General features: G+C 37.0%; 1 protein-coding gene across 2 annotated transcripts in view; it reads left to right on the forward strand.

The window, feature by feature from the left end:
• BTBD8 (BTB domain containing 8) overlaps positions 1 to 23,994 on the forward strand; it is a 40,186-nt gene that overhangs the window by 444 nt on the left and 15,748 nt on the right. Inside the window, exons 2-12 of one of the 2 annotated variants that reach the window (XM_051802013.1) lie at positions 34 to 219; positions 7,911 to 8,185; positions 8,958 to 9,075; positions 12,089 to 12,178; positions 14,332 to 14,412; positions 15,456 to 15,552; positions 16,166 to 16,254; positions 16,476 to 16,578; positions 19,449 to 19,631; positions 20,453 to 20,590; positions 21,609 to 21,738. In XM_051802013.1, the coding sequence (XP_051657973.1) occupies positions 34 to 219; positions 7,911 to 8,185; positions 8,958 to 9,075; positions 12,089 to 12,178; positions 14,332 to 14,412; positions 15,456 to 15,552; positions 16,166 to 16,254; positions 16,476 to 16,578; positions 19,449 to 19,631; positions 20,453 to 20,590; positions 21,609 to 21,738 (1,490 nt within the window). Of the gene's footprint in view, positions 1 to 33; positions 220 to 7,910; positions 8,186 to 8,957; positions 9,076 to 12,088; positions 12,179 to 14,331; positions 14,413 to 15,455; positions 15,553 to 16,165; positions 16,255 to 16,475; positions 16,579 to 19,448; positions 19,632 to 20,452; positions 20,591 to 21,608; positions 21,739 to 23,994 lie in introns of those variants that run through there. The other variant, XM_051802004.1, reaches the window with a different exon arrangement.

Here is a 23,994-nt window from a genome sequence, read left to right on the forward strand (position 1 = left end):
GCGGGGACACGCGGTAACGGTGCCGTCCCGCAGGCTGCTGGCGGAGGGGACCCGCTCCGACGTGACCATCCGGGTGGGCGACGCGGCGCTCCGGGCGCACCGGGCGGTGCTGCTGGCGCGGGCGCCACGGCTCTTCGCCGCCCTGGGAGGGGGGCGGCCGCCCCCCGAGGTGCTGCGGCTGGACGGCGTGGGGACCGCGGAGATCCGGCGCTTCCTGCGGTGAGTGCGCGGCCGCGGCGGGACTGATGAGCTGGCCTTGGCACCGCTTCTCTTGTGTCCTGTCTTCTTGCTTCCCAGCACTAGCACCTGTTGTAAAGCTTTTCCTATTCAAGGCAGTATTCTCACAGCTTTCCAACAGCATTGGCAGCGGACTTTTCTGTAACTTCCTTATTTTCCTCTGCCTTTGTCCCTTTGGTGACAGCGCATGGCTGTGCTCTCCACCACAGCATGCTTTTTATGGTATGTAAAGGCTTTGTAGTAGATAAAGAGAAAAAGCAGCCAAAATCCTGAATATACCCTCTAAGGTTATCTGTGCCTACTAAAACTCTTCTTAGCAAGACTCCCTAATGGAAAGAGAAAAGAAAAACCGCTGTCAGGTCACGTGTAAAATAAAAAAGTTATGGATACAGAAACCTAGGAGAGCTCCATCAAGTTGGATGAAAATGCATCAAAGCTAGAAACTCATCACTCAAGTCCTAATGAGCCATGGGCTAGGCCAGGGACGGCACAGCTTTGATCCGAGCTGGGATCCCAGAGGGAGGCGTGTGGGCTGGCTGCTCCCCAGGGACTGGTGCAAGGGCCAGCGCGTTTTTGCACTGCCAGCTGTTTTCCCATTGCCACACATGCAACATCTCTCATGTCTTGCTCCAAACTTTAGGTGAGTTACGTGAGGAGTGTTGCCACCAGACCTTGCAATCCTCCTTGCTATAAATGCCTCTCACCTTCTTTCAAAGACCTGCTTTTCTCTAACAAAGCTGCAGCAGTGCCAACTACTTTCCCTAACACAGCGTTGCTGTGAAGTGGTAGGCACTCTGGGATTTCACATGAATTCAGGATGTGCCTAGAAAATCTAGGTACCTGCAGGCTCTTGAGATTGTTGGCAAGAGGAAGGGGGGGAGGGTGTTGCAGTTTTAAAGTTTAGTGCCTGAAATAGTCTGACCTTTCCCTATTGGTTTTGTTCATTCTCTCCTTAAATTTGTAAATAAGGCAGCAGATAGCTAAAAATATGTATTCGGAGTACTAAAGTTATGATAATTATGAAAGAAAACTTTTTGAACCCAGAGTAATATCTGAAACACAGAATCATTGTAGTGGAACAGGTCGATAAACAGGCATTGTTACTGTCGCAGCCTGGCAGGAGCATTAGCAAAACAAGTGGTAAGAAACAAAACAGCATGGGTTTTGTCTCGTATTTTTCCTGACTCCATTATTACTTTGCTATAACTAATTTCTTTCACTTCATATAAGAATTTCATGGAGAAGTATGATATTGCAAATTTTAAAAAATCAAATTCATTTGGACATAATTATTTGGAATAATTATTTTAATTATCTATATACTGTTATAGCATTTTTTTTGTTTTCCTGATGGTAAGCACTTAATATGCCTACAGTCCACTGATACTTGCTTTCAATTTTGTCTGTGTTTGCTAGAAGGCAAGTAATGATGTCTAGAGTCCTGCATGTTCTCCAAAAAGGATGGTATTGAAAAGCACCTTTAAACTCAACTCATCTCATTATAAACCTTTTATCTTTTCACAGTGAGTTTAGATTCTTCAAATGAACCTCCCTATATGTTCTAAGATATGTATGAAATGTGTTTTGCAAGCTGATTGCTTTTTCTTAACTTAGTCTTCAATGCTGTTTGATACTTCACCTTTTGAGTCCTCTAACCTAGCACATGCTGTGAAAATTTGTGCCACAGAGTGCACTGAAGTTTGACAACAGTGAACTCCTTTAGACCAAATAAAGGAAGCAGCCTTAGTTGAAGAGAGCCTAATTCATTGTTGAAATGACTTCTGCTAGTATCAGTGGTTGTGGAATCTCAGTGGCTTCTTGTTTGGATGCTAATTAATTAATCTTCACAAATGCAAAACAGTGCCTTTAAATTACAGCTTCAGGTTTACCAGAAGCCAGCCTAGTTCTTGGAGCACGTGAACCACCATGATGAGTTGTAACAAAGACCTGTAGCTGCAGCTGAGCTCCTGGGAGAAAGATGTTGTGTTCTACAAAAGTTCTGGTTTTGTATGGAGAAGTGAAATACTAATATAGTATTGAAGAGTTCATCAAAGATATAAAAAAATCTCGTTTCCTTTCCTGTTTGTATTCAGCTTTTCCTTTATCTTGCCAAGTAAATATTATCTTTCCTTGGGGATTTGGGGATTTTCTTTTCTCACGGGCTATATCTGGCCTGCATCTCAGTGAGGCAGCACTTCCTTTGGGCCTCTGTCCCTCTTCATCAGGAGAGATGTGGGCTGTGTGTCACTTGTGTGCTGAAGGCTGTGCAGCTCCTATTGCCAAACTTCTGAGCGTTTTTGAGCAGGAGGGAGGACATGGTGAGCTTCATGCAGATCTTTCTGCATAGCCCCAGCATGAAATAGAAGAGCAACTAAGCAGTGTTTTGTTTCCCCCCATACACTTGGATATCTGAGGACACCAGGAAGTGCAGCATCCATGTTGTAGACACTGTGCGCCCTATGTTTTTGCCCGATTAATGTAATATTGACTCTGCCCTCCAATAGCCTCCTGTCACTCTTCAGGATGCCACTAGAAAAATGCCATCAATTCCAAGTACATGGATGGCAGGAGATGACTGCCTAAGCAGGGTTCTGCAGTGTGCCTCAGGAAGAAAAACTTAGCATCCCTGAAGGACAACAGTCAGTCACAGATCATTAGATCGTTACTATCTTGTGAGCTGGGAGGCAAACCGCTTTTTATTTTCCCTTGCAGTTGGAAAAAATACAGCTTTAGCAATAAAAAATCTAGTTATTATTGTCTCTTGATATTTGTGTTGAAGGCAGCTGAGTCAGGGAAGGACAGAGAGGGGCCTAATGACAGATCCAGTTAAAAAGCAATAAATACAATCAAATACAAAGAAATACAATTGTCATTGTGACATTTACTGCCACAGGGGTTAATTTGCTATACCAGCAGTTGATTCAATGTAGACCAGCCAAGGCTTCGACCTTGTTATGCTTGTAGAGTTCTGTATCAGGCAGTACAAGGATGCCACATCTCTCTTAAGTGCAGGCAGAAACATTCTGGAAGGTAAACTCCTAGACAGCATGATGGCAGTAACTTCTTTCTGTAGAGTCTCTGCAAACCTTTCCTTTGTATAAAAAAATCTTAGGCTGTAGTAACTGCTATGAATACAACAGATACCCTATAGCATGTTCCTGTTTCATCTGTCACCTGGCCACACCTCTTGCAATCTCGTTGCTCATGTCTATCAGAATCTTTTCTGTGTGCAGGGGGGGAAAAATCCCCAAGCCATAAGGTGAGGTATCTGTTAAAATTACACAACATCATACTGATGTTACAGAAGGTGATGGCTTAGCTCTGTTTTCAGCTTGACATTCTCTTGCACGTGAGGTTTTCATAAAACAGTTGCACCAAATACAGCACCTTTGTTAGTATTTGTTCTTTAAATACAATTTCCGGTTACAGTTCCATACCACTGGATTACAAAGTAGTGAAAAAGGGAAATATTTCTTTAAATAACTTGTGCATGAATTTATTCTTACTGATTCCTAGATTGTCATAGTCCGCATTGGATAATGGCTGCTTTGGAGGAAACAAACCTGACTTATGCACATGTACACTGAATTCCTTTATGTTTATGCCTCAGCAATCTTACCCTTAATATCTAGGCTTATGCTTTCCCCTCTAGTGGGTTGTGATTGCAGACCACTCTTTCAGAAGAATAGCATGCCTCCCATGTTCTTGAAATTTTATGGTTTATACAAACTATTCTGATATGGTCTTTCCCTTTTATCCTGTTACCAGTCATGCCTATTGATGTGGTGCAGCATACCGTGCAAGGAGTATCTTCTCTGAGTGACTGATTCGTGGAACTTGTAAACAAGCTAACTGCATAGGGCTTTCTGTGGCACTTACAGGTGCATTTTTTGGCCCAACAACTATTCTTTTCATATTCTTTCATAAAGGAATCAGTGATACAGCTGAAAAAAAAAATCATCCCTCCTAAAAAAAATAGAGTTAGCAAACCTTGCCCTACTAATGTGGCAACATGGGAACTATCTTAAACTTTGTGAAACAATAAGTCCTGAATTGTGGAAATTAAAATGCTCTGTTAAGACTTATCTCTCAGTCTGAAAACTGAGAAAGTTGAGAACAATATTGTGAATCAAAGTCTTTATTTTCCAAGTTAAGGGATTTGGGAATCTGCTTCTCTTGAACACCCAAGCTGTTCTAACTTAATGGCTTTTGTTCGTAGAACCACATTGTCTGGTCTCAGTTTGTCACTACAGCACCAGGTTAGTTTTGTGGTTATAAATATGAGCTAAGTTAGTCACTGAGAAGAATAAGACTTTGCTGAGGGAGGGAAGGAGGGTAATAAGTAATGTACAACATGAAGCTGGTAGCTCAGATTTTATGATGTATCCTGTTGGGGGAAGAAAGCGTTCACTAAGATGACTTGTTTACTTTGATGAAAATGAGCTTTAAACACATGACAAACAATGGCAACCTTATCTCCTTTCCACATACATAGAAACAATGAGTTTGTCTTTTTTCTTACTGGATTTTTTTTTGTTCCATGTTTATATTTAATCTCAATCTTTCGGAGGCAGTTGAGAAGCTAAACTGTCGAGTCCCAATATATTCGATGTGTGTGTGATATTAAGATCTTGCTTTGGAAAGCATAGAATCTTAATGCAATGGATTTATGCCCCAAGGGGAAAAAAAATCAATCTATGAGAAATGGGTAGAAACCTTTCACTGGGACCACGAGTGCTTAAGGATCAGATTCTTCTGAAATGCTGAGCTTTCACAAGAAATTAGAGAATTTAATCAGCACCTGTGTGAGGCAGCGAAGCAGTTGACATTGCATCCCATGAGAAGTTTACTGAAATACTTCTATCAGTAAATCAGCTAAGTTAAAACAACCATATTGGCTGCAAAAATCAAGCAGATGGTTCTTTTAGCAAACCTAAAGGGAAATGGAAGAATCTTAAGTGATTACGGTATGTTGAAGTTGTGCATATGACAGGCCTGACTGGCACTAATGCAGATTTGCTGCTATAGGTGTATTGTTGAAATATTTTTGCAAGCCCACCAAGATTAAATGCAGTACATGAGAGTATTTGGTGTAGTTGGGTTTGCTAGACATTAAGGCATTAAAACTGTGGGCAGGGAGATTTCTTACATTTTCAATGTTATTTTTATTAACAAAACTAAACATACTTTGGGTTCATTTTGGCACTTAGTTGTAGTAACTGATAGCTTTGTTAAACTGTATAATATGATATTTTACACATGTAGGGAAGATATTTCAGTGCTAATCTAGTTACTGTGACATTCTTCTCTCTAAATTGGAGAGGAATGGGTGTGATGGGTGGACCATTCAGTGGATAAGGAATTGGCTGGATGAGCACATCAAAGAGTTGTAGTTGCTTGAGGAAAAGCTCAATGTGAGTGGGCAGTGCGTGCTCACAGCCCAGAAAGCCAATCAAAAGTGCATCAAAAGGCTGCATCAAAAGTGATGTGACCCACGAGTCGAGGAAGGTGACTCTCCTCCTCTACTCTGCTCTCTTGAGACTCCACATGGAGTTATGTGTCCAAGACTGGGGTCCCTAACATAAGAAACACATGGACCTGTTGGAATGAGTCCAAAGGAGGGCAACAAAGCTGATGAGAGGGCTGGGGCACCTTATGCAGACAGGCTGAGAGAGTTGGGGTTGTTTAGCCTGGAGAAGAGAAGGCTCTGAGGAGACCTTAGAGCACCTTCCAGTACCTAAAGGGTGCTTATACAAGAGAGCTGGAGAGGGACTTCTGACAAGGGCATGTGGTGAAAGGACAAGAGGGAATGGCTTTAAACTGAGAGTAGGTTTAGATTGGATATTAGGAAGAAATTCTTTATTGTGAGGGTGGTAAGGCCTTCTTAGATTGTTCAGAAGACTATGAAAACTGCTGACTTGTAACTACTCAGTTCAAAACTGACCAAGATATAAGACCTTCTGATGATACCTCTATCTGATTTAAAGAAGAGATTCATAACTTTACAGAATTGTTATCTTCTGCACTTTAGCTTATGAAGCTAGGATGTCACATTGAATGAAGCTTACTCATGAGGTTTGGAACAGTTTTTAAAAACTATTCCTATCATAATTCTGCAGTAAGGGTTCTGGTTTCTTACAGCAACTCTGTTTTAAAGAGATGGTTTTACATTATCACTAAATCATCTGAGCTCCAAGGTCCAAGCTATGCATTTTGCTGTGGATGACAGATTTCCCTAGCTTTTATTTATGCAGAAATGCACCATTTGATACTCTCTAGAAGACATCTAGAAAGCTTCACTCTGCTTTAGAAATGAGTCTATAAAATAGAGAGTACTGCCAAGGAAAGTTTTCTGTAACAGGTTTAGAAAACTGCTGAATATTGCAATCTGGAAATATCTGATGGGGTTTTAACTAAGATAAAAGGAAATTTCTAAAAGATGTGCTAAAATCATTATTGCTGTCTGTGAAGTAAAATAAAGGATGCCTCCATGAGTCTTTCAAAATAGTAAATTTACAGTCTGTATTAAGCAGGACTCTAATATGAAGATAACCTGCTGAATTTCTATGAATACACATACAGATACAACATCCTTAAAATCCCATGTAAAAAGGGTCCACCAATTTTTCAGTGTGAAATTCTGTCACACCTTTTCCTGGCCCTTGCTTTCAAAATCTAATAAAATATTAAAATTCTTATTCCCTGCATTCTCATTTCTCCTCATTTTCACTTGGTGAGGACCTGTATCACATACACAAAAAAAAATTCTACCTATCTCAATCCTTCAAATACTTAAGAAGGACTTAAGAAGGAAGATGATTTCTTTGTATGTTTTCTCAGCCCCTTTAGAGGACAGTGTCCAAATGGCATACTCAGATTACTGTGTTCCCAGTATTAACAAAAAAGCCTCTTTGCCATGGAACCAGTGACTGGATGTAGATCTCTAAGCACATCTGCTACATCCAAAGTAACTGTAGCTCTTCTGTTAAACTTTGTTAACTTCATCCCTATGGTATGAAACCACGGATGAAGCATGTTATCTGTTCACATTGGCTTTGTAAGGCTCCATTAAGTTGTTGGAGTGCAGTATCTTTCTATAAATACAAAATCTTTGCAGTCACAGACTGCAGGCTTTGTTAGCCTTCCAGATCTTGAGCCAAAAATAAGCTGGTGAAACAGATGGGAAAGTAGGAAACTGGAATATGGGCAAAATGAAAGTTCTTGGGTGATCTTAACTGCAGATTTTTGTGCTTTCAAGTACTTCCTTTGAAATTAAAATTTATTTCCCCAATTCATTTATATCTCTATAAAATTATTATGATTTTGTACTTGTAACCTTGATGTTAGAAGGTTTTTATATTTTTGGGTGTGTAAAATTGATTATATTAAAGGATAATCAAATGCCTTCTTTTGCTCATACTAAGATTTATACATCAGTTCCTTTTAACCTTATATTACATTTTACTGGTAGTGCTTGTTTATGCTTTTCAAGCATTGCAGAAATAAGTTTTCCAGAGATACAATTTTTAAAAGGTGAGGTTTTTCTAAGCACTGTAGAGTCCAGCTTTTGTTTTCTGGTCATGTACTTTCTTACATAAAAAAATGTCATTTTTTATTTGTTTGGTTTGATCAATTAAGAAATTACAGGAGTAAAAGTTAGTGTCATCTTCTAGGCTTGTATATTCATCTGATAAAAATCTTAAAGAAGCTGAGGAGCTGGCTATGATGAAAAAAGTATTGGAACCCAAATTAATACATGAAAACAACATTGCTACTCTTCAGAACACTCAAACAAATGTAAATTATCTCAGAGAAAGCAAAAAACCACCTGTTGAACAGAATAGTCCAAGTGGAGCTGTACCCGTGCAGAATGAAGTTGCTTGTTCGTCTTGTGTTGAGGAAATTCCAGAAGCAGTCGTGGATGCAGAAAGCAACAAAGACACTGCAGGTAGGTTTGGAATTATACTTTTCTTTCTTTTTATCTTTTAAATAATTATTCAGTTGTAAAAATGCAGGCAAAAATTAAAATTACTTTTATAGCATGGTTTACATGGATATTCTTTCCTATGGTCTACCTCATTCCCTCACACTTTGAAAAAATGAATTGCTGCAGAAGTTTGGCAGGAACTGTTCCTAGCCAATGTGCAGCATAATAAATCTGACAGGACTTGTCAGGCATCAGGAAACTCGAGCCCTCACCATGTGGAACTTCCCCACAGCAGAGTATCTCCATCCCTTTCCTTTTCTCGCAAATTGCACTAGTTCCAGTGTTGTTTTATGAGGGTTTTGGAACTTTTAAGAGTCTTCCATACTACAGTTGTGAATGAAACAATATGAGGAAATGCATCTTCACCAGAGGTGTTGGCTGCTACAGCTGTGTCAGTAACAGAGGATCATGCAGCAAATTTGTAGCACTGCATGACCCTTCTACTTTAATGCAGAGGTTCGAGATCTGTGCAGAAAAAATGATCTGACTGCATAATCTTATGAAAGAGTAACTGTAGCACTTCTTCTGTAGGTACCAAATATGGAGCATTGGTCAAATTTCTGATATCTCAAGTCAAAACGAGAAGTAAAATGCAAGGTCTGGAAAACCCTTCAAGGAAAATCCTAGCTTTCGTGTCAGATTCTTCTTTTCAAAATTTTAAGTTTTCTGTGTACTGTCAATAGTCAGCTCTACACTAGACAGAGTGAAAATAGCTATTTCTCTCCATCTGCAGGTAATTCCAGACTAGAAACTGCATCTGTATTAGGAGAAGACTTAATGATGCTCTACAAGAAGTGCTGTTGTCCAGATATTAATATTTGCATAGAAGGCAAAGATTTTCAAGCTCACAGGTATATAAGTATTTACAGTAAAAAATTTTTCAACCAAAAACCTTCTAACACTGTTGTTACTGTATATCTGTTGGAGGTTACTGCTGGTGCTGTTCCCTAGCTGTGAACTGTTGTAGTTTCTAGGTCTTATGTCTGAAGTGGCCATACTTTGATACTAATTAGTATTATTTATCTCATCGACAGTAATTGTTGTGAAAACAACTGCACTTTTAGCACTTCTAAGATTGCCACTGCAAACTCATATGATGAGTACATACTCATGTATCAATACTGTGTAGTTTATTTTGCTAACTTTTTATATATAAATAAATATAAGATAATAAAAGATAATCTATGGTCTGTAAAGAAAATGAAAAATCTATTCATAAACTATTCAGCTATTAGTGCTGAATAAAATTTTCATATAGGTAGAAAAATTCTGGAATAGTAATTTTTTTTCCTGCTTTTCAGAATCTGTGCATACAGAATCTGATTTTACTTTAATTGCTTCAGTGATATAGGTGTAAAGATTGTCAGCAGACTTTATTAGATCTAAAGTCCACGGCCGTTTCAGGACTTTGGCTTATTGTACTCCTGTAGCTTGGGAAAGCAAATTAAAGTGTCAGTACCATTCCTTGTACCTTTGATATAAGTCTGCATTTGAGATAGCAAACTAGAGAGCCTGTATTTTGTTCCCTTTGAGTATAAAAATCACTGAGAGAGACTAGAAAAACCCTCCACTGTTTATAGTATTTTCTCAACACAAAGCTGGAGGGGTTGTTACTGACGTTACAAGTATTACAAAAGACATGTCATAATAGTGTGTAGGGCTATTTTATTTTTTTAAATAATAGAGCTAGGATGTATACTAAATTTCCAGAATGTAGTATAGTTAAGCATGTTTGTTTCTTCTGTTCTACACTATAAGACATGTTCTCAGATCCATAACTTTGAGGAAAAAATACTTAATGAGAAAAAAAATGAAAAGAGAGATTCTATCAGCTCTAAAGAGCTTCTTTAATTTAGGCCACTTCCTGCCTGGAGCAATGTATCTAGTTTAACTAGCATCAAAAAATATGGCAGTGAATCATAGAAAAAACAAGGATGTTCTGAAACAGACACAAGACTTGCTTGTTTTAGTGCTGTGTCATGTGAACAGTAGGAGCTAATAAGGGAAATCTAACTTTGGGTATCGTTGTGGTGAAAGCACCAGAATTATTTACTTACTTTAAGGGCTTTTTTAAAAAGTTTTCAAACAGGAAGCAGTTTAAGCCCCCACACTCTCCCACCCACTTGTCTCAGTATTCCTTACTTTCTCATGAAGTCCTATGAACTTCCAACAGACTTTCCAGTGTGAGTAGCAGTGCTCTGAGAGAGTTGCCAAGTTATGTTTTCCTAGTGTTGTGTTGTGTTCTTACAGAGCTCTGCATGGAGCAAGTCAAATTTGTTCGGTGATAAAATTGGCACAAACCATCATGGTAGGAAAGCACAGATAAATTTACTTCAAATTAATTTGGTATCTCCATGTGTTTTGTAACTATACACTGATAAAATTTAGGTAATACACACTTCTCTGTATTCTACCGAGTGCCTGTCTTATTTAAAATAACAACTTCCAACTGTGCCCTTGAAGTTGATTGATCATTGCTCATTACTAAAATTTATTTGGAAGGAGATGAAAAATTGGAGATGAGTGTATTCCATCTCTCCGTGATACTGTGTTATTGTATCTTACAAAAACTAGATTGCATGTGTATCCAGAATTTCACATATTCAAACTGATAATGTAGTACCCATTTACATGTGGACATATTTCACTAAGATATGAAACATTCTGTAAAAGCTTTGTTATAATTGCTGGATGAATCACAGGAGGAATGTGCAAGAAGTTTCTAATTTAAAGTATTGAGACTTCTGAAGCAGGAGGAGGGAAGAGAGATGAGAGATTACAGAATATATAACGACTAGAAAAGAGACCATAAATAGCATTCTTCATGCTTCTTCCTACTCAAAATGAGAGTGCTCTGAAACATTTTAAGAGACAGCAAGTACATGTAACAGAAAGGATTCTCATGCCTAATATAACACTTCGCTTTTTCTGCCACAGGAAATACGTGACATAAAATAATTTTATAAATAATAGGAAGCTTAGTAAGCATCAGGAAAAAATAGTATATGTGACAATGCTATCTGTGGCTGCAATAGCCCAGATAAGATATATGAAGGCTAACACTATAACTGGTGTGGGTCTGGAAGACTGAAATCATAAAGCGGTTTTCATCCACTACCTTCTCTTCCTTTCTGCTCTTGCACTTCCACCTTAAGAGGCTCCTGTTGCAAAGGTGTTCTTACATGATATTTTGAAGACTCTGATAGTGGCAGAGATACTGAGCTACACAGGCTGCTGGTCTGGGGTTTCTTTTTTCTATTTGATGGAAGTAGTAGTAAATTGAATTAGCCCCATTGTGGCCAGTTATGCCTTTTAAATATACAAGGGTAGTGAGTGTAAATACAAGTAACTGATAACTCTTCTTAAACAGCATTGTAAACACATATCATATTGTTCTAGCATATGTTTGTATCAAGTTGTGTTTGACTTTTAGGATGTGGTGGTCGGTGGCCAGCCGGTTTTGAATACAAGAAGTTACATACTTCTCTTTTCATTTTGATAAATACACATTTTGTAGTATAAAAAAAATTTTAAGACACAAGGTTATTTACTGTAATTTGTTAAATAAAACAGAAGAAATAAATGTGAAATTTTATATGAAAGGAAAATGCTTGTGAGAATAGATTTCCTCTGTGTGAATCTCAAAGTCATACTAAAAACAAGCTTTAACTGAAGAATTTATAGAGTACTGTTTGGGTTTGTTTCTAGCATATTTTGAAATTCCAAACACACTGGAAGAAAAGGTATGCAGTATACAGCCAACACCTTAATGCATAAAGGGCAAAGATTTAAGTCAATGTTATCAAAGAGTCTCATAATAAATATTTGTATCTAGTGGAATAATGTTTACTTTTTGTCTCTCAGGGCCATTTTATGTGCCAGATCTAGTTACTTTGCTGCTATGCTGAGTGGAAGTTGGGCTGAGAGCTCCCAAGAGCACATCACTCTTCAAGGGTAAGTGTTGTCTCTGCAAGTCGTGTGGGAGCAAAGGTAGGCAATTTCCAATCACTGCAAATATGTAACAACTGTGCTGTGTACAGAGCACTGAAGATTAATCTGCCTTGACACTTTTCTCCAGCCCGATGAGTTTACCGAGTGCTGTTTTGACTTCAGGATGACTGTGCGTGTAGTGTATTTGTTAATATTGTCAGATGATTCAGAGAAGTATTTTTCATCAGCAGAAGGGCACTAATCCTTTTTTGTAGAGTATGTTTTAGTATTCACAGTGTATTTGAGAATTCTTTTCTTTCACTTCACGTTGTACATGTTGTGAAAAGTATTATGAGTGTCTGAACAACATAATTTTCATACTTATTTGTACAATAAGTGTATATTTACAGTGTAAAGACAAATAACAGTTACATCTCCTACATAGTGTTTAATTATGATATTCCAGCAGCATTTACTAAAGCAACTTTATCTAGTGTGCTTGCTCACAATGACTTTCAGTGTGAGAGCTGAAAACAATGGAGCTGTCACTGTAAGATGAATACTTAAGACTTCATAAATAAGCTGGGGACTGCCAGGTTAGTTCTTTTCAGTATCAGAAAAATCAATTGAAATACATTAGGTTTCCTTTAAGAGCAAAGGAATACTGATCTGTGTACATGTTAGCTTTTTTGTTCAGGCATGATGTAGGCCGACTCGGTTTTCTTCAGGAGGAACTGTGTACCTTACAGTGCTGCAAAATGTAACTGCTTTGTGTTAATAGAAAATTGCTTGGCCAAGTGATACCTTCTCAAATGATCATAATTTTAACTTGCTGTCAGTGTAATAATACTGCTGCAAAATCAGGAAGGTTGTCTGTTGATTTGGTTATAAATTCCTAATCCTTATAAAACATTATACTTGTAATTTAATTGATTCCTTAGCTTTTATGGTGTGTTTTAGGGGCTGATAGTCCCCAATTACTCTGGTATTTACACTTCTCTCTCTATAATTGATTTCTATGTGGTTAAGAAAATTTCATCCTAATTTTTCACTAGAGGTTTTCTCCTGAGAAGTAGTTAATCTTTATATGAGCATATTCCCATGCCAGTGTCTCATAACTTCTGTTATAATGAATCATATCCATAATTTTACCTTTCCCAGTTCACTTTTCTGCTTAGTGCTGATTTCTGTGCTCTTTTGTAGCACTTATAAAGTACGTATGGCTTAATCTGAAATAATGAAAACTCTGCATAAGGTAACAACTGCCAAGACTGGGGAGACTCCTTGGTGACTTCATGGCTATCGTGTGTACTGATACACAGAGACAACTGTGCTGATTTTGCTTTTCTGCATGTTGCAACATTGGGCTTTTTTCCTTTTGTTTTTGGTCATCAATGTCAGTTGCTTAAACACGTCTAATGTTTTAAAGGGTCTTAGCTCCATCTGCATGACTATATTCCATTTACACTAATGTACAAAGCACTTGTGGGCTCTGAAGATTGCTCACAAAACCGTATGTACACAAGTACAATGAGGTGTTGTTCAGGAGATCGTGTCCATCATTTAAAATAGGCATTCTGTGCCTTTCTGCATTGTGGTACTGGAACTATGAAAGGATGCAAATGCTACCGTGTAGGAATTCCAGCTTCCTTAATCTGAGTAAAGACTTTCTAAATTTTGAGATGTAACAGTCCTACTTAGCATTCTAATAAATCTACAAAATGTGTTTTTATTGTCGGAAAAGATAAATATATCATAAAATAAAGAATAAAAAAATAATTATTATAAAACAATTTTAAAATATGCAGCTAATTAATAATTGATTTATTACTAGTAAAGTGCTTGGCTCTGATGAAAAAATCCTTTCTGAATATTATCAGTGTAAATAATATAGTTATTAGTATTAGTCTACTTATGACTTATTTTCAAAAATTTAAAGTATTAGAAAGTTTTAGCAAGACTATTCAGTAGCTAAATTCACCCGAAAGTAGTCCATTTAGATACTTTTGCATTGCAGTAATCTTGAAAATAGCTTTAATTTTATGAGATCGTTTACCTTCCATTCACAGAACAGCTGGATGATGTATCAGCTTTTTGACCAACTTCCTTTGGCTAAGAAGTGTAGTGCATTTTATTCAGGACATGTCTTTATTTGTATTTTCTTTCTTTTTTTGCAGCATAAGCCATACAGAAATGAGCGTCATCTTGCATTTTATATATGGAGCTATTCTGGACTTCCCAGACAAAGTTGACGTTGGGTATATGTCAACTTTTATTTAGTTGTAGTTTTGTTCATTTGATTGTTCTGTATTTTCTCAGTTACAAGTCAGAAGGAAAATTCCAAAAATAAAGCTGTTGAAGGAATCTTGTTTATTTGACAGCTACTAGAAAAGGTGTGCCAGCTGTTTTGGGAATACTGTGTGAGGAGTGTGAAAAACAGGAGGATGTTTTATTCCAAAGTAATTCCTAATTTGCCTGTGCCTTCCTTTTAGTTTTCAGAATAATATATACAATGTGTGATAGCATATAACAGTTAATATTTTTAATTTATTTTAAAATAATTATTCAAGTGATGAGAAGGCTAAGTAGTGAGTCTTAGATCCATAAAAGGTGATATATAGGAACCAATGTAGATGTTGGCATTTTCTTCTGGGATAGTTCTTAATCACTTTTTTATGCATAATCCTGTATTAGCAAAGTAAATTCTGAAATCTGTGAATTATTCCCTGAAACCATTTCTATATGAGATGTTGAACTCTGCCACTAAACAGTAAAGAGCTACAATTTCTTAAAAATATGGAATTGTTCATAATGTGCCCCACTGTTAATGTTTAGGTAATGAATTGATATAGAAAATAAAATTATTGTATTGATTATTATATAAAATAATTAATAATTTGCTTACTGTGCTTTTTAATATTTGAAAGGGACATAACGATGTCATAACGTTTTATGTAATCCTTGCAAAAAGCCCTACAAAATGCCAAAACTCCACTGGCACAAATATCTTTTTCACTTGCTATCCTTAAAATAGAGAAACTGAGAGACTTCTAAACAGTTTCTCAGCTAGTAGTTGAGGCTTACTGTTATATAGACTGAACTCAGTGGCTGGGAGTTTATTATTAGGTGAATATATGTTTCTGTTTGAAGACTATTCTTTGGCAAGTTGCACACTTGGTTATCAGTATTTCTGCAGTAAGTTCTGACTGAACAAAGAGGTGAGAAATTAGCACGTCAGTTGTCTTGTAAGCAAAATGCATTTATCAAAATGACTTGTTGATTTCTGTTGCTTTCTCTTCAGTCGCATGTTGGGCATTGCAGATATGTATGGGCTGGATGGGCTAAAAGAAGTAGCTATCTACATTTTGAAAAGAGATTACTGCAATTTTTTCCAAAAGGTACGTCAGTTCTCATGCTACTTTGTCAGCTATAAAGCCCAAGAATTTTGATTCTCTTACTTAACACATACTACTGAAAACATATTTAATAACTGTGTGGTCAAGGTGTTAGCTTGAGTCAACAGACCCTGTTCTTATGAGTCTGCTAATTTCACTGAGATTGATGATGGGAGTAAGGCCTGTGGTATCATCTACCTGTTTACAGAAACTTGTAAACCCCAGCTGATGAGAAGCAGTATTTCACACGATTAATTCAATATATTAAATTACGCTGAGTATAATTTAACATGTCCCACTGTAAATGTAGTTGTTCTCGGTGGAGATAAGGAAATGCTGTATATCTGCATATCATATTTCATGGGCATATATTTAGAAAATATTTCTGTTCAATTAAAATTAGAGTTGAGCATTTTCATGCATTAGGCTCATGAGGCTGAATCCAGCTTTATTGACACGTGGAAGCAGATGACTTCCATATTCTGCATAAAGGCAAACAAACCTAAATACCATGGTAGCTAACAGTGCTTCTGTTTGAACTGAAGATTTTGTACTTCTGTATGGTTTCTGTAAATCAGAATGTACAATAATTGTGGTAATTTTCTAACAATTCTAGCCTGTTCCTGGAAAACAGCAACCTGTACTAGAATGCATGGCTATTGCTCATTCATTGGGAGTGGAAAACCTGTATGCTGCTTGCATGAAGTAAGTAAAATAAAATAAAATAAAATATTGTTTGTTTTTGATTTTCTGCTTTCTGTTTAAATTATCTTATTTTGGGAGATAGGACTTATTTTGGCATATAAGATGTTCACATTTGAAATATTTTTTTTCTTCATAATACTTAAGAGGTATCACTTATGCTAACAAGTGAAGATAAAACATTTTTCATCTTCCTTACCTAAGAGTGGCTCTCTTTTCAACAGATGGGTAGGAAAACATTTTGCAAAATGTTTGTCAGAGAGAAGCTTTGCCAATTTACCTACTGAACTTCAGAACAACTGTCTTGTTATGTTGATTAACTCTTTGGTAAGTAGTGTGCTTTGTATAAAAATAGAGCTATGTAAATTTTTTCCTTATTTAGCTGTACAATGTAATTTAAGAGATAACAAATGTAGTATTTTAAATCTGTAGTACATTTATACTATGTAAAAGTTTCCATTAAAATAACAATTTGAAACCCGATTTTGATGTGAAATGTCCTTGTTATGCTTCATGGCACACAGCCCAGTGATCGTCATATCCACGTCCAGCGTAATAACAGAAAATAAGTTTTTGAACCACAGCTGTGACATCCTAATGCAACATTTATGGAAGTGTTCAAGGCCAGGCTGGGTGGGGCTCTGAGAAACTTGGTCACTGCCCTTGGCAGGGTGATTGGGACTAGATGATCTTTAAGGTCCCTAGTGGCTGCTACTGCATATTCAGGTGAAAGCCTGAAAACCGAAGAGACCTCAGAGCTATGTGGCTGTGCCAAGAGAAGCTTAAGAGTATCCACAGCTATAAAGCCTGAACAGTCCTGCCAGAATGCATAGTTCTGACAATAAAGATAGTAGCTAGAATATCCCAGCAGTACACCTAGCATCTCTTAAGACACTAGGTGTTCTGCCATTATATCAGATCAGTATACTGATTTGTTCATAGAATATACACATAGCTTTGTGTGTCATACGTTGCATAAATATTTGAGAAGTTTTAACTAATGTTTTCAGGTATAGATCTACAGGTGTTCATAGTTACACCACTGCCCATCTCTAAACTACCTCGGGTGTGTCCTGTAGCCAAGAGTGAATGTAGACACAGCTCCAGGCTCTTCTCCTGGCCCTTGTGCAACATTATCACAACAGTTTAAAGATAAATGTTCGGCCTTCCTTCCCCTCTGTGCCTATTCCAGTATATAAAGATGCAGTGGTTCCAATTTGGGTTGAAATACATGTGCTACCTTTAAGCTGCCAGCACTTGCAGAACATTCATAGCACTGTGGTACTTGGTAGTGCTCCAGGTGTATGCCCAGCTTCTCTGGAAGGTTTTTCCAGTCTGGACTAGTGTGATTTGGATCCCGTATGATTGGTTTAAAAGTTGTGTTGCAAGATTCACTGGTGTTTTATGGACTGAGGTTTTGAAAGCTTTTAAAATTGCAAAATTATACAATAAAGCATAAGCCTCTTCTGCCCAGAGACCAGTTCTGCTGAGTGTTCATTCAACTCCGAGAGCTTAAGACACACATTCCAAAAACCTGTGGAATTCCCAGGGGAGTTTTTCACAATCTGCAAAAATACTTAAGGCTGCTTGAGGGAGGAAGAAGAAAAGGTCTGACATTAATTTTGCAGGGGCTACTGTTACAATCCTCTTTTTCTCTGCTGCTGGAATTCTCTGCTGTAAAACTTTTTAACAGTTACACCCAGTTAATGAGTATAACTCTGCTGATCCTTCCATTTACCAATATTGGAACTGTAAAGCCTAGTTAATGAGGGGCAGCCCTTTAGAGAAGAAAAGGTACAAAGAAAAGGAGATTGCTGATCAGAAAATCCCTGGGAAGCCACAATGGATAAGCACAGAAACATTAAAATGGGGGTGCAGTTTAAAGCACTCTTCAGGTACCTAACCCTGATTTCTCAACTCCATGCAAGAAAATTACTGGTTTTTTAGATAAGTAAAGTGGACTCCACTTTAGAATGGTTAGGAAAAAAATATAACAAGAGAAGTAAAATTCAGTTAGAGCCACTCCTACAAAGTACTGATTTAATTAGCAGTCAATGAAGGCATTTTATGTTTCACTGGAAGTGTCTAATGGGCGCAAATGCTTATTGCCTTGTGAGCAGGGGTTGAATTCTAGACAATTCAAAAAGCTTGTAATTGAGTCCAGTGGGAGCAAAATCAAACCATAAGCATGTATATAATCTTTAATTTACCTGAGATGCATAGAAGCAACTTGGTTTTGCCCAGAGATGAGTAAAACAAAAATTATTAATTGAACAATGGATGGTCAGATTTTTTATTTTAACTATAATCTGCACAGAGAAGGTCCTCCCTGCTTTTGAAGTTGCATGGGACAAACATGATTGTGATCCAAACTTACAGTAGGGGATTTTGTGTCAAATATTTATCTGAATTGCTGTTTTTTTCTAGTGTTACTGATCTTACTGCATAATTTATCAGTGTCCTGCTAGGTCATGTTGAATAGAGCTTTCAGTCCATTCTAATGTGGATAACCATAAATTGCAAGTTTTTTTCAAGTGACATGTTAGGCAGTAGAAGTTGCCCTCAGGTACTGTGCTGATGCAATGCATGAAAGAACCAAAAGCACACAGTAATAAATATTAGCAAAACTCTTTACTTCTTTTAAATGTACTTAGAAACATAACATTTACTTTTCTTAGAGAAACTATAGACAACAAAGAGGGTAAGTTCAGTTAAAACTCCATCTGGAAATCAAAAGGATTCATAACTGTGAAAATGTTTTTTGCATATCCCGAAAGCTGGACCATCCACGCTTACCTAAAACACTGACTTAGCTATTTTATTTCAAAATGTATTACATCTCTCAGCGACCTAAAATGTTTTTCTCTGTTCAGAATAGTTTCTCCACTTAATCTTTGCCTTATTTTCTTCAGGACTGCAGTATGTTATGATACAGTTGAAAAAATACAATAAAGCCTACTGAAAACTTTACTACCTAACTTCAGGCAAAACAGAACCAGTGCATTTTTCTTTTTCTGCTTTAGTTTCAAAGGCAGGTATACTAAAAATATATGTAATAAAATTTCTTTAAAGAAGAGAAATTACTGCATGATTGGATCCTCGCGTAAAAGTTCAGTGACTGAGCAGAAGCTGTTTTACGATCAGCAATTCTTTAAGCAATTACTTGGCAACAGGTTAATTTCTGTTTTTATTTGAAGAACCACAAGAATGCTGCTTTCCTTTTGATGGAGAGTGACCGGCTGATCAACAGCCTCCCCCAAGTGAAGTGGACAGAGGCAGCTGTGGCCTTGGCATCCAGGCTACATGAAGAATGCGTGACATTTATTGTCGCAAACTTCCTACACGTAGTACAAAGCGAAGGCTTCTCTGTTTTGTTGCAGGTAAAAGTGCCCTCAAGTTATTGTATGCTTCCAAATAAATTAATTGTATTACATTTTGGGAAGTTCAGACTGCTAATTATCAAAATGGCTTCAACTTTTACTTCGCAGTATAATTCTGTGGAAAATTTAAAAAAAAACCTTAGGCACTGCTAAGTTTTTTGGGGGGGCAGGAGGTAGGTTTTTTCAGTGTTGTTTTAAAGCACATAAATATTTTGATATGCAGGACTGACACTGCGTTCAGGTTATGCACCTCAGTTAAGCAAATGTTACAGTTGATTTAGTGGGACGGTTTCTGTGTTGGAAAGAAGTAAGTATAAATACCAGCTTTGAAAAAGCTTTCAGGCCCCTAGAAAAACAGCATGTGCTTATAAGAGAGAGTATGAGCTTGACCAGTATATTCAAACTTCAACTGATTTGTGTTGTTAGTTGCAGGAATGTGGCAATACTGCAGGTTCTGGTGAGAGCATAGCTAGTCATCTAGCCAGTTCAATTCTCCTGTGAAAGATGTTTTTTAATGTGTATAGAGGAATAAAAAAATAAATAGGGAGATGTTAAAACATTTTGTCTTTGAATCCAGAGTTGCATGGGGCTGTAAATTCATCACCGTGTGCTTGTTCCTGAAATTTCTGTTAGCAATAGGCCTCAGGATGATTTGTAGAGGCCTGGAGAGGAGGCGGGTTATGGAATAGATACAAAGGAAGATGCTCAGCTTTGGAATACCTCCTGCACAGCTTGAGAGCAGATCTTCTCTGCTCAGTAATGCTCTTGCATACAAAGTACACTCTTTTGTTTTAAACGGCTGCCTTTTGTTGTTTCCTCAGGCACAGGCAATGAGCAGCAAACCTGACCTTCTAGAACTAATTTTTAATGCAATTGAAAAAAGCATTAATAATGAAAACAGCTGCTTTCTTCTGGTAGCTGTGGATACATTGTTGGACTCTGCAAATGTGAAGGAGATGGTAGGTTTTTCAATGTGCAGTTTGTAGAAAAACTGTTCTGATATTTTTTCATATAATGGTTCAAATCAGATGATGTGGTGTGAGCTCAGGTGGCTCAGTCCTGCAACTGGGGTCACCCAGAAAAGCATCTGCATAAATCCAAGGTCCTGTTGGAAGTACAGAAAATGTTGTCATATTTTTACTTTCAAGAGAAACCCCATCCATGGCAATAAAAAAGTTCCTGTGTATTACTGAAAATATAAGTCCTATGGGCGACACTGCCCTATTGATCTTTACTATCACTTTAAATTTGTGATGAGAAAAAGCCGATCAAAATGTTGCATTATCTAAAACTTATGGGGGGGGAGAGCTTATTCTTTTTCTCCCTGTGTGTTTCCCCTCCTTTTTGTGAAAGTCACAGCTACATTTGCTTTTGTTCAAGACTGTCCTCTAAAGCAAGGACTGCCTCTTAATCCAGTGTGTGTTTTTTGGATTGGGTGGGATCAGTCTCCATGTGTGTAACATACCATATATATCCACACAATCTAAATAATGATATGTAAGCTGTGGATAACTAATTCTGGGAATAATTCATAAATAGTATGACAAAGAATGAAAAATAAATGAAAAATTAATTAATGCAGTCTGGTGCTATTGTAGATCTCATTGGTCAAAGCAATGAAAATTTAATCAAATACATTCTTTTTCCCTAGAGTATTTGACCTTGTTGTGACACAACTGACAGTGAAGAGCTATTATGGTGCTCATTTAAAAAAAAAAAAAAGAAAAACAAAAAGAAAAAAAAGAGCAATGTAGTGTTTACTAGTGCTGTAGTTTGTAGGTTTTAAAGTACTGAAAAAATTACTGTGGTGGGCAATAATCCTTCAAAAACAGCATCTCCATCTACCAGACCATTATAAAATATATGTGATGACATCATTGATCTAGCTTAGAGAGTAAGTAGATTCTGAAAGGAATAATGACTGGTTGCTATGACAATATGCCCCTCGCCAGCTGCTGATTTGTTACTTGAACACAGGGTTTTACGTGCAAGATCCAGGCGCTGCGTGATAAGCTCTGGGTCTTCCTGGTTCAGTCTTTTTATGCTGTTCGTCACACAGAAGGCTGGAAGCTGATGAGGCCAGACCATCAACAGAAAATACAAGCAGGTATGTTTGGCATCAAACGGCATTAGAATTTTTTAGCAATCTGTTTAGTAGATAAAATGCAGATGGAATTGTGGAGCCCGATACAAACTAAAGCAAAATCTGTGCTGCTCTGTGTTTTGAAGTGGTGTTTTAGAATAGAAGCATGATGGCATGCTTAGTTAGTTTCAAATATGGGAATCAGTCATTTTCTGTGAAAAGTCTTCCCTCCTTTTCATTTTAGGAGGATATATGATAGAAACCAAACCCATGTAGATGGATTCTATTCTTATTTACAGCTACTCTGAATTACTGAAAACACTGCAGTAGGATTAAAAACCTTATCTGCCTCATTTTTAAGGAGATAAGCTCTGTGGATGAATTAAATTTGCACAAAGCAGATTATGTGTTCTGTGAATTCAGTTTGTGTCCTTTATCGTTTTCCCCATGATGTATAAATATTGCTTGTCTCTTGCATAATGCTTATCTCGTGCTCTGAGCAAATGCAGATAGCTGGACTTCTCGGTTGGTTGGCATTGTGATCCTGTGTGTGCTGCTGCAGAGAGCCCCTAAGGAGCTGCATGGCGTGCTCTCAACATTTTAACAGACAGCACTTCCAACAAAAAGGAGTTTTTGTTCTTTGTTTTGAAGTACACGGGTATTTCTGAGGGTGCAGAACTGATGATGGAGTTCAGGTTATGGTTGAATATTAGCTTTGATAGTACAGTGTTATAAAAGAAATGTGTTGAATACTTCTCTGAAATCAAATCCCTTTTGATTCAAAGGTGAAATAAACATTTTGATGCCCTTTTTGTTAAAGACATTAGTAGCTAGGATATGATAGTTATAAAATTGTTTATGCCGAAAAGTAGATTAAAATTTTATTGTACAGTTACATGCTGAGAGAAAGATGCAGTAACAGTCTTTCTAAGCATGATTTAGGGATGTAGTCAAATAATATCTCACTGCTACTGTGTAAAACAGGTTTATGATTTCTTTCTGGATTATGAAATCCTTCAGAAGCTGAGGAGCTGGCTTTAGAAACAAGGGTGGGTTGTTTATGATTTGGGGTGTTTTACTTTTAAGATGAGCGTGTCCCTATTGTGAATAATGTCTAGGCTGCTTTGCACTAGTATTTTCAATACAATAAAAATGTTGAAAATCAAGGTGTGTCTTAGTTGTTCAAACTCCATCTTGCCAGAAATTGTTTGTTTTCTTTTAGATTAAATTATAACTCAGAGGTAGCATACATTCTATATGTGAACAGGCTGAAATGTTTGCATAAATTATCTGGTTTTAATTACAGACAAAATGATCACACAATACTGGTAGAGAAATACTAATCTTTAGGTCAAATATGTCTAGGATAACTTAAATCAACTTTCATTTTAAAGATTTCTGGTGGTGGTTTATCTTCTAGAAATTTAGCCTATATAGAATTAGAAGGCTATAACAGAGGAGAAAAAATGCCAAAAGAAGGCAGATGATAATGTGGTTTTTTTCATTTACAATATGTCTTGTGTTTTCTCAGGCACAAGTTTATATGGATTTTGTCTTAATATATTGGTATGTATTAATGTGCAGAGTCATTGCTAGAAAAAGGATTAGATCCCTGGGGTGCCATTTTCAGCATACCTTTTGTGTGTTTTTACAGACCTATATAAAAATTATTTTTAGTATCTTCAGTAAGAATTCAGTAGAATTTTTACTTGTGTAATACATACAAAAAATGTATCCATGTAGGATGTCAGAACATAATGAATGCTTAAATTTTTATATCCATTTTTTGCAAAACCTTTTTTTCAGCTGAAATATGAATACAAGCATAAATGAAACCTATCGATTCTCTGGCTCTGTACAGGGTCTATAAATATCCTTTTTGTATTCTACAAGTGCAATTGATTCAAAGGCTTTATTGAAAACTGCTTTTCTCCCAGAGTACATCAGATAAAAAAAAAGGCATTTAATGCCTGAAAATTCCACATGACAATCACAGGGATAACTCTCATGCCATTATGCTGCATGCTGTCTAAAGAGGCACTATGATCTTACTGTGCACATTTAGGTATTTTGGCTTTACCACTTTTCAAAACTAATATAATTTACTTTAATGTAATTAATCTCTTCTTAACGTAGTATAAATAAATATTCTATAAATAACAACACATCACTGAAAAGTCATTACTACTCTAAATTTTAAGCATCTTTTTTGTAAATTCTGTACACTTTCAAAGGTCTCAGTGCACTGCCAGCTTTAAATGAATTAGGCTTGGATAAACA

Source organism: Manacus candei, unplaced genomic scaffold (assembly GCF_025592945.1).
Source record: "Manacus candei isolate 608988 ecotype Guabito, Panama unplaced genomic scaffold, ASM2559294v1 h1tg000005l, whole genome shotgun sequence".
Classification (NCBI taxonomy): Eukaryota; Metazoa; Chordata; class Aves; order Passeriformes; family Pipridae; genus Manacus; species Manacus candei.